Here is a 12,105-nt window from a genome sequence, read left to right as displayed (position 1 = left end):
ATTCATAAGCTATTTTAAGGGCGCATGCTTGGCCATAATCAATGTAGCGTTGGGTGCACAACGCGCACTTTGATTCTCTCATCTACACAGAAGCAGCAATTTTCATTTTTGCAAATCATACATTATTACGATAGATAGATAGATAGATAGATAGATAGATAGATAGATAGATAGATAGATAGATAGATAGATAGATAGATAGATAGATAGATAGATAGACAATTTATTATAAAAGCATACATCTAGCTTACACATTTACCCAAATTATCATACGCCTTTTTAACCGAAGTTAATTTGGGTGGGTTTCTCCATCCCCAACGTCCCTGACGAGAGCGTTGCTCTCCTTGGCTGTGAACCGCTCCTGGCGCGCGTCTGGCAAATCCGCCGTTATGATAGGAATCCGCTTTAGAACAAGCGCGCCTGCTCTTAAAGGGAATGTGAGATGTCGCTTTGATTGGTTTATTTCACGTTACGCCCAAACCACACCTATGAATAATGAAGCTCTTCAGACCAACCCATTTTAGATTTGCGCCTGGCGCAAGAGTCATTTATCCCGCCGGGAAAATAGCAACAGCGCCAAGACCCGCCCACAAAGTTACTTGCGCTTTGCGCTTTGACACTTGCGTTTCAGATCGTTAAAATAGGGCCCCTAGTGTTTATTAGTCATTTTTTTGTTGCATACCTTGAAAGAGGGCAGCATTCTGAATGATGAGAACTTTGAGCTGAGCGCTGGTGGACTGGAGACTTGACTCCATATTCTGTTTGGCAGTGAGCAGGTAGCGCTCCTCCATTTTGCGGGAACAGCAGGTCAGGCCTTTCGGCTGGCACACCTGCAGATCTGAGCCTGAAGAATAGGAAAGAGACATGAGATTTGTTACAGGCATTGCAATAAATAAGTAAAAAGATGTGACACTTTATAAATTCCCTCTAAAAGTGTGTTTGCTTTGTGAGTCAAGCTTCAGAGAGAGCTGCAGAAAATGGTTTGTTTTAGAGACCGCATTGTTTACATGACCTATTCAAATCTCAAAGAATGCAACAAAATGAATACCTGCAACTTAATTGAAACATTGTATTGAATTGTTATGCATTGCATTTCATCTTCTTGTCTTATGCCAAAATGATTAGCAGAGAACAAACACTCATTAAAGTAAAACAAGATAATCAGGGAGAACATCTCAGTAAAGACGGACCCCAAGAGTCTACTACTATGCAAAATCTGTCCATTTAAAATCTAAAACAGTAAAACTCCCCATGTGGACTGGATGAAAGAGACATGGACGAGGATGAACAGAAAAAAAGTCAACACACTGACAGGACTTGTGTAAAGGGATGACGTGAATGTAGAGGTGATGGTTGATTTATTGACACCTGTTATAGTGGAATCGAGGTTTGAAGGTTATCTATCAAAGAGCCATAATTGGATTTGCTGGGAGAGAAAAGCCTATTGAGAAATGCTTTCCCTGGAAGAAGGTTCTTCAGTTCTTGGCTCACATATGAATAATGATCTAAAAAAGTTAATGCCCTGTGGGAAAGGAAAGAGAGCAATGCTATCTGATCTCTGTTGAATCAAACATCAAGGATACAGAAAAGAAAAATGACCAATGCCTGATGAAGTCCCCCGTGTGTTACAGGCTAGGAGGATTTAATATATGTTTTCTGTCAATTGGACATGGCCTAAATCTTACAGAAGTTCCTTTTCATTCATTTATTTATTAGCTCTTTTCATAAATTAGCATAAAACATCAATTCTCCTCACATTTTAAATGTTACTTTGTGAATCGCAAATGATTTCCCACTGCTCAACTAGAAAAAAACAGCACACAATACTCACGTCTCCTCTTACAGAACTTTCAAACGTTGAATAACTAGTGAATAAAAACACATTGTTTCGGGCAGATTGCATTGTGGGATTCCATTGCATTCCGGTCAAACAGACCTCTCTGCATGTGAAGCAGGACTAGGAAACAGCTGCTGTGAAAATCAGTGAGGTTATTGCAAATGTTTTCCCTGGGGCTTCGGATCCACATTTGGAAATGTGTCCAATTATCTTGCGATTACACATGCAACGAGAGAACTTACACTCCGCAAAGCTTCATCCCTTTCAATTTTTCATTTCCATTATTATTTTGAAAGAGCATCTTGCATGCAACTTTGTTCTCAGTCACTCTCTATCATCTCATGCATCTTAGAGCAGTGCTTTTAGAGCCGTATGAAGTGTGTCTGTCTGTGTGTGTGTGTCTGTGTGTGTGTGTGTGTGTGTGTGTGTGTGTGTGTGTGTGTGTGTGTGTGTGTGTGTGTGTGTGTGTGTGCTACCTGAGGGGGTGGAGGTGGCACTAGGTTGATTGATAGTGCTGTAAACAAACTTCAGAGGAGTCCCAATGCTCCAGTTCACACAGACATTGAAGATGATGATGGGGTAGGAGAAAAGGAGGGCATGACACAATCTGGGCAGAAACGAAAGTGTCACTGCTCTGTTTAAGGTAGGCTTTTTGCTGAAATATGGAATACTGTCATAACTATTATGGAGCGTCTGACTAAAAGGGACGGGACTATTTTAAAAATAAAACAGAATAAGCATTCACAGTCTATTGCTCTCAGATAGCACACTTCCTCATGGAGGAGACCTGCCTTAATGTACCTGCATTCAGATTCAGTCAGGTTTAGTCATTAGGGTTCCATTTTTACAACAAGTACTGGAGCCAAATGGCCTGTTAATGACTCTCACACTTACAATATTCTTCAGATAGGATGGAAAATTGAACTGAAATACTCTTCAGTAATTACTATTCAGAGCAAAACCAGTCAAGCACGATTCTGAAGCTAATCGCAGCATCCGAAATTGCATACTGTATAGTATGTACTTACTTTGTGACCATTAAAAACATACGTTCTGTATAGTATGAATGTGTGTATATTATGAATTAAATTTGGGCATACTACATCTGCCATGTTGTCACTGTCGTGTGACCTTCAGCATCAGTTCCGTTGCTTCACTACCATTCATAAATCCTCTCCCGTGGCCTCATGGTGTTCATTAGATGCGCACTTCAGAATCTCGCCGAATGTAGTAGGTAATTCAGGTACTTTTTGCCTGTTTTACAGATCGTGCGAATTCAGACATACTCAGCTCACATACTGTTTTTCATCTACTATATAATATATTATGGAAGTAGGCATATTCAGACGACGCAAATGACTCTTATGAGCCGGTGTTCAGGTGATTTGTGCTACCTGCTCACGATGTGCTAACAGTCATTTTTCAAGTTAAAACATGGTTAGTGTGCTTTGTGAGACACAAAAGAATCTGTCAGATGTAGTAGGACAGCGTGAAGTATGTAAAAAAAAAATGTAGGTAGCACATCTTGACAGGGAAATAATAACTTATCAAAATGTGCAACCAGCATAACTAACGTTCATGTTGTTTGTGATATTGTGAGAGACTTTCTAAGCTCCAAACCTACCCCAAAACCTAACCCAACCCTTAAAACTATACAAATATTATTAAAAACATAATTAGGCCTGCATGCTGTATACTTACAGTTATTTATTTACCCTCATGTTGTTATAAACCTGTTTGACTTTCTGGTTACTCTTTATTTCGATGGTCCACTTTAGACATTGTACAAACTATAAGTAACTCTGCAACTATATGTCAACTAACTCTCATACAAGAACATAAATGAACATACAAGATATTTGGAAAGAAAAACTTTCATTTTAGGGACAAACAAAATGGTTTGGAATTTGGTGAGTAAATAATAACAAAATTTGGGTCAGGTATCTGTATCTCTAAAATTAAGGCTTGTGAGACCTCAATCAGTGTAGTTACTGAGTGGTTGTTCGCATGACAATTATGAGTTTTGTAAGTGGTCTTTTATTTAAAAAAAAATAAGGGACTGAATAAAATATTTTTCAATATTTTTGTTCTGTTGTTGCACATTTGTTATGAAAATGATCCCATCATTTGGCAACAGAATTGCATTTCGGCTTTCCAAATATTTCGTCCTCAAATCAGAACCATTAAGTTCCTTAAATTCCTACGATTCCCATTCTTAGTCAGTAGTAGTGAAAGATTGCTGAAAGAACTATCACACATTAAATTGGCACTCTTAGCCAGTTCATCATCAAAGATGAGAATAAAAATCCAACAAGTAGTCTTAAAATGTACTTTACAAGTTTGTTGATTGAAATAACTTAATAGACCATGGAAGAGATTAAAATGCAGGAGATTTAAGTGCTGCCAAATTTTAAATCCCATATGAAAATGTGAAGACAAAATGTCAAAGAAATTGCCTTAGGGGAAAGGAAAAAAATGCTGATCTACTAAGCTCACAACGCATGTTAGGAATGGGTAAATAAACCCATTAGCATCACATGATATCAAAAAACCCACACTTTCTGATCACACATCAGCAGCACACCAATACGGATATGAAATAAGAAATTATGGGCAAACCCGCCATATCGTATAGACGACACCTTTCATATGCGCACCGACAGGCTTAATATCCAAAATCAATACTTGGAAAGGACCGGCGACAGATACGATCGAGCTAATTTCAGATTCCAAGGCAAATTTATTAAGCTGTCAATAGCGTAGCGAGTAGAGGGGATGGGGAGAGCTGGCAGAGGAGAGCAGGTATGAAAGGAGAAAGAACTCAGACAGATTTAGTAATTATCTTCAGCAAAACAGACAATTTCATCGGCACGTCTGCTGTTTGCAGATGATAAATGTACTTTATTAGAGAAGTTGTGAGCTGTCAGAGAAAAGTGAAGGACTTTACAGGAGGGAGATTGCTCCCAGCAGAGAAGCATAAACAAATATTACATCACAGTCTCTAACTAAAGACTGCTCATAAATACGGCTGATTAGATTGTTTGTCTTCTGAAAATGTAACAGAAAACATTTGTTTGAAAAAAAAAAAATCTAGATGCCTCGGTCTGCAGAAGAAATATTCTGTATTGAGAATGTGACCATATAGACCTCATTTGTTTGTCATGTTCTACGGCAGCGGTTTTCAACCTTCACAGACCCTATAGGACCACTCACACAGACATTAAGCCAATTCATTTAATAGATTTACAGATAGATTTACACTAATTTAGTCAAGGTTAATAAATTAGAATGTCCAAGATAAAGGAAAATATTTTAAAGGGGTCCTATAAACGCTCAAAGCGGTTGACCAATCACATCACTGGACTAGCCGTCCAATCAGAGCACACTGCGCTTTTCGGAAGGAGTGGCTTCATAGAGACAGGAAGTAAACAGAGCGTTACTGACAGACTGGAAAGAGAGGTGCTGCAACAATGTAAAATATGTGGAAAAATAATGCTTTTTGAACATTTAAGCTTGAAAACAATCTACTGGAGCCAAAAAACAAAATTGAGACTTTGGAAAAAGTGCATAAATCTAGTTTAAAACACATCAATACATGTAGGCTATGTGTTATATGGTTTTGACCATTTTAAGCAAAAATGTATATTTAATGTGTCATCATAACCACATTAAGTATAAAGTAATAACATTTTACATACACCTTGAAAACATGAACTTAATTATGCGTAAACCTGTTAAGTAAAGTATTTTTCACAAATATCATAACATAAATATCATTAAGTGATGATATTTTAAAAACAGAACAAATGTCATAAACTACATAACTCATAAAACATTTGAACTAATGTCATTTTAAAGCCTGGTTATGTCATAAAAAGGTCAAATGATCTGATATTTTAAGAGATTTATTGACCTTTTTCTAAAACATAAAAGACTATAACTTGTAAAGGACCACTGATAGATACAATCAAGCTTTTTTTTCTTTCTTTTTTTTACTTTTTTTAATCATTATGATATCAGGACAGTTGTATCACCCTGATATTTTGTACTTTATATTCTCCAAAAATATTATATGTAATATATAAAAATTAATTTTAAATTGGAATTATAAAACATGTTAATCATAAAAGAGGTATATTCAATTCACAGAATATATTAAATACATTTTTCTATTTTGTGAATAAATTATTGGCTCCAAGAAATGGAGCTTAACAAATCATTAGTTAGTTAGAAATGTCATGAAGTGTGTATTGCATTATACATCTTTAGGGATGCCTGGTTGAACACAGTTACTCTAGTCTATATACACCTGGCTTCTTCCATATGCGAGTCATGACACACTCACTTCCTTCCTTATCAACTAATATTTCTAGAGATTCCTGAATCCCTCCTGCAGCCTTGCCCAAAGGCCTCCGGCGTGCAAGCATCCCTGCCGGAGCCCAGATGAAAAAGACGGCTGCGACGAATGCTTGGTGAGTGCTGTGTACACATTTCAGCCTCACGCTCCTCCTTAACAAGCCTGAAGACACAGAGCGCAGCCAGATGCATGCATAAGAGCGATCTTAAGAACCATTTATAAAGCTATCAGCATGCAAGTTTAATGGGGGCTGTGGGGAAAACATGCTGTGTTAAAATACAGAAAAATGTTTAAAGGATGTTATTAGAAGCATGAATTATAGAGCAACGACACATGAATTATGACATTTCTTTTTAGACTTGCTTCAAAGACATCGATTAAAAGAAGTGGAAAGTCAACGGGCTGATGAAAGTATATGAAGTATATGATTATGAATTGGGCTCCTCTGCAGGCAGGAGAGTTAATGGACTAAAGCAAAGCCATCTGTTGTCTTACAGTGCCATTGGAGATATTTAATGAAAGAAAGTACCTCAGATTTCCACAGCATGGAGCACACATGGGTAAGATTCAGTTTGGGAAAGATAAAGTAAATAAAAGCGCAATAAAAGCCTTCGGCTCGCACAAACACACTGTGTTCCTCGGTTACAATCAGCTCAGGAAAATCCAAGATATGTGGTTTAATGGAAAGTCTGACCATAGTCATTAGTAGAAACTTTCATGGCTTGTGGGCATGTGATCCCTCACCTTCAACTTTAAATGGACTGCCAGATACATTGACCTAAGCCATTATCTCATAATTACAGAAACTGTGTGGGCATTTATCAAAATATGAAGGTACTTCACTGCCCCGGATACTGTCTACTGCCCCTTGACATTACTAAGGTCTCTTAAGGACTTCTATTATACTGCGAAAAATGTTATATCCTAGAATACTTGTGTTCAAAAAGACGCTTTGAACAACTGAACACCTACTAAAGGTGATGTGCTATTTTTTCCCTGATAAAATACCTTTGTACATCCCTGAAACAACTAAGTAATCCATTTCCCCCCAAAAAGTGCAAATACTGTGGCGATATCAAAACATTTGAGCATCAGGCTCAACCGATGGCCTGAGTTTGAGGCAGAATAATCTGTTTGACCGACCAATGGCGGATGTGGTTTCTCTATTTTTGCAATTCCGTTTGCTGACAATATAGGGGGCACCGAAATGACCAAACATCAATCTGAAATAAGACGCCATGCTCAGCAGCGTAGTTTATAATTTCTATGAGGACTTGCTCCTGATAATTGGAAAAACAATACTGTCTGCACTGAGAGGATCTAGCCTTTGATGGGGTGAACAAGTGTCTCTGTAATGGATTCTGCCATTAAAACAAGCGGCACAGAAGCCCCTTAACAGCCTATAACGCAAGCTCTTGAGGGAGGTCAGTGGCACTTCATTAGCTGGATCTCATCCGTGAGTACCAATGGACGGGAATACAGCTCCCTTTCATTTCATTTTGATCAGAGAGACTGCTGAGAGATGGACTCTGACTTCACTTTGTACTCAACCCGCTGAACCCCTCATTACTCATACAGTTGGTTTCTTCAGCGGCCGCAAACCAAAGAGACAACACCAAACCATTCAATTCAACTCATGAATTTAACAACGGTCATCCTTGTTTGAGCACTCATTATCTAATAAAATATTTGCAGGGGATGGCACATCAAAATGTCAGACTGATGTAACGAACATACGAGCATCTAAGTGCGAAGTGTAAAGGTGCCTTTGAGACTACAAAGACAGTCAGCTGTCTATTGTGCTTTGACATTCAGTTCTTCCTCTCGGGGCGAGATGGCGAGGGAGAGAGATATCAAAAAAATAAAAATCGGTTAAGACGTGCCAGCGGAGACGAGAAGGGTAGAACCTCCTGTTGGCTTTTTTTGTCTTGTGCCCCCCTGGCATTACATGCGGTATGATTAGAATTCAGTTCAATCTTCCTGCAGGCTGTGTTTCGGCATGGCATCCTTGTATTCCATCATCGATACATCAGTCATCACTTTCCTCTAATGTTAGTCCATCTCTCTCCTGCACATGCTACAGATCTTCCTCTCTTCATCCCACTCACACATGCCAAAAGAGATCACATTTGGCAGCTAAACAGAAGCACAGCGGTTGCATCCATCAAACATCAACCCAAATTTCACCACGAGCACCAAGTTTAAAGCCGGGGTTTACTGGGGTTACAGCGGAGTGGATACAGCTGCCTGTTGTGTGGTTCAGAAAAAGGGGTCTTTGAAGGTGAATGCCGCATTTAAAATACGAGAAACAGACCAAAGGAAATGCATCTTTCTGTAAAGCAGTAAGTGAAGAGATCTGTAAACTTTTGGGACTAAACCTGACATGCAGGAACTCAGAACATGAGATGCGATGCAAATCAAGCAAAGCATTAAATCTGCAAGCAGATTGCGAGACTGAATGAAACTCTCAGTGGAATAAATAAAATCACTAAGGTGACAGCTACACTATACGGCCCACAGTCATTCCCATTTCCATTTAACATTAAGGTTGTCTACATTAATTTGCCACTTCAAGGCCAGCAACGTGCATTGGGTTCGGAATAGGTGCTCCATTATTGGACAGCTCTTTTTGCTGAATGCTCTTTGCGTATGAATGGAAAGGTTTAACAAAAAAAAAAAAAAATTAAATGATGCTGTTGTTAAATGTAATGATTGGACTATCTAGGACATAAAGGGAAAAGTTATTAATCGAAGTTTCTCCTCTAACGCATCTTTTATGGCATTTTTCTAAGCAAGCATGTCTCTTAAGATGCACTTAGCCAACACATAAATCAATACCAAACAAGGGGGCAAACAATTAACCTCACATTCTTTCATAGTCTGACATAATACAAGGACACCCAATTAAAGTTTCTGGCTAAATATGCTGGAGCCGCGTGGTATCGGTTCATATAATGAATCAAAATGAATAAAGCCAAAGGCTTCGCCGCACCACTAATTACTGCACCAGGCATAAAGTCCAGAGCCTGGTGCCGCTGGGATTATCAGGCCTGCGGCACACTTCCAAAAGAAAAGAAAAAATCTCACAGTTAGTCCTTTCTCTGAACGGGCTTCAAAAAATCTTTTATTGCAGGATTGTACCCATCAGGACATAAAGTCCCTTACCAGCTACTCACGAAGAGCACAACCCGACATGCTTTCAAAGAAATTCATCTGAAAACTGCAGGGCACTGCAAAAAGATAAACATACATGAGTTTCATTTCTTATGCATGCGATCCGGTAAGTTTTCATAATAATGGCAGTAGCCTATATAATTTAATGTATACCAGATAGTGGATACAGGTTCTTGCAGTCCAATAAGATATGCAACGCAATCACTCTTAAATCACTTTTCTTAAACTCTGATAAAGGTTAAAATGTGTTAAAATTCCTCTGAGCAGGCGAATGACTGAATATCACTCTGTTCCTTGTCCTTAACCCAATTGCAATCCATTTAAATTGCAAATGCGAAGTCTGCAAAAAACGAACAGAACCTCTGATTAAATGGAACTCTGGGAAGGTCACTTTATATCTCCTGAAAGCAGCTGAACCATAAGGGATCACTCAGGTTTACGCTCATTTACCTGCAAGTCGAATCACATGGCATTAGAAGGACTCGTGGTTTCAAATTATTCCAATTAAATAAAAAAAATGCTTTTTAAATGGACTTGCTTAAAATGCAAAACTTTTAATAAAATAGAGTGACTGGAATGGAGATATAAATTTATCTATGGTTCTTTTTGAGGCATTTGCTACCACTGGTATTGGGGGGAATGATACTTGCACATAAAGCAGCCCGACAACAAAATGCAGCCACTGGGGAAAAGCAAGATCCTTTTCAGCAGAATTTTTGTTGTTAGGGCCAAACAAACTCCACTCTTGGTGTTTCTACCCCACCCACCCCCCTTCTCTCCAGCCTCCAATTGAGACAGAATTAAAGCCTCAAGCAGCTAAGGAGAGACGTCAAGTAGAGTGTCAGCCATCCATCCTGTCATTCATCTCAACTCATCCATCTCCTCAGCTCTCCGTTGGGAAATGTAGCAACCTCAATAAACACACTAACACAATTCGCCTTCTCCAGCATGACAGGTAATTCACACTAGGTATGGCTAAGAGAAATACATTTACGGCACTCCTCGGGCTACTTCTGCAGCTACTCCTCATAGCTGAAGATGACAATCCAGTCAGGACACTTATTTCTTATCTCATCTTCAAACCTACTGATAGATCCTCTCACATCCCGCAGAGTGAAAATAATACCACACGAAATGGGCTACAGTAGATACAAACGTTACATAAATAGAATTGTATAAGTACTAGTAAAATAGTGAAATAAGTACCAGTAAAGCTATGGGACAGTTATTAGCAAAAACTGGAATACATAGCCAACTAGCCTACTAAGATGAATTATTGGTATTGAAATAAAGATCCCTAAAGAGTTAAATAGCAAAGAAATTCACAATTTGGTACCAGTAATAGTTAGGCTACTATTAGAATAACTACAAGCAAAAACATTAACACCACTATGTAATGAATAAATAATGAAATTGTAAAAGAGAGAAAGAGAAAGAGAAAGCGAGATGCCAATCACAGTTGGATTACATAGCCAACTAATAATTAAAATAATACTAGAAACATAAAAAAGTAACTAAATTTAAAGTTTCCTCTTATGACAGTTTTACTTTAAGATTTACCAATAGGCTATTCCAAACGTGCATAATTGGATATATTGATCAATCGTATATTAATGTAAATTATAAATGTTTAAATATTCTTAAATCTACATTTAAACTATGGGCCGTTACAAAAAAAGAACAATAATAATTCTCATTTAGAGTAGCCTACTTAGCGCACCGTATACAGTTTAATAGGCTATAAACTAGTTTCCACTTTACAATACAAAAAATACACATAGGCTACCACAACATACCACATCGTCATGTTTTTAATAAGGCTACAAGTCTTACTGAACAGCAGGTAAAACTTTTAGACATCATGTTTTCGAAAGATTTTTTGGACAGGAGATTTTGAGATTTTAAAATCACACAGAAAGTTGAATCAACTTATGGTGATCCCGATAGCTCGTTTTACCTGAGACTGGCGTTTCTGGGGTCCATTTCATCCCCGGGTACAAAAACTGAAAGGACGAGCGCACTTCGCGACAGTCCAGCATCTGACTGTTCGGCCGAGAGAAGGGCAGCATCAGGGCGCACAGAATCAGTGCACCGTTCAACTTCAGTCCAGGCATTATCAATCCAAATGATGGAATTATCTGGAGTAAAGGGCTTCCTGGGGACAGGTCTGATTACAAACGCAAAGGAAGTGAGCAGGAACGATCTGCGTTGCTTGAAGTGAGCAGAAAGCGATGTTGTGGACTCAGCGGCAGTATCGCTGAAGTGAGTGAGTGAGAGGAGAGTCCTGTGGAGGAGCTCTTCATCTCCACCTCATTAACAGACAAACTTCATGCGCACAAATCAAGCCCACATTTCCCTGCATAAGGAGGGACTGCGCGAATTCACGATTCTTGCATTATTACAAGGAACCGATTACAGAAGATTACCGTTTGGTATTGAACTGTTTCGTTGATATTAAAGTTATGGTTATGAAGACAGGAGGCGCGTTATGAATCAGTCATGCGCAGATGGAGACGAAGATCAAGTCTGGGCTACTTCACAATTCAAATAGACTTTTTCCAGACTGGGTCTTCAATTACGTCTTAAGCTAATTTAATTTGTTAAAAGGTGTAATGAGACAATATCGACAGGGGATTGTATTTACTGATAATGTCTATATTGCTTCTCTAACAAATTTACATTTTCAAATTGATTTCAAAATACAGAGCAAACAAACACATTTGTCACATTTCCAGGT

The 12,105-nt window shown here is 38.5% G+C and overlaps 1 protein-coding gene across 1 annotated transcript in view; it reads right to left on the bottom strand.

Annotated features, from left to right (window-relative positions):
* Positions 1-11,632, bottom strand: part of gpc3 (glypican 3) — a 158,681-nt gene extending 147,049 nt beyond the window's left edge. The window contains exons 1-2 of the mRNA XM_084132913.1: positions 11,326-11,632; positions 683-844 (exon numbers count right to left, since the gene is read on the bottom strand). Of these exons, the coding sequence (XP_083989039.1) occupies positions 683-844; positions 11,326-11,482 (319 nt within the window). The 5' untranslated portion in view covers positions 11,483-11,632. The remainder of the gene's footprint in view (positions 1-682; positions 845-11,325) is intronic.
* Positions 11,633-12,105: the final 473 nt, after the last annotated feature.

This window comes from Abramis brama, assembly GCF_963993115.1.
Source record: "Abramis brama genome assembly, chromosome: 13".
Taxonomy (NCBI): domain Eukaryota; kingdom Metazoa; phylum Chordata; class Actinopteri; order Cypriniformes; family Leuciscidae; genus Abramis; species Abramis brama.
Note: the sequence above shows the minus strand (reverse complement) of the source record. Positions and strands in the feature narration are given on the sequence as shown.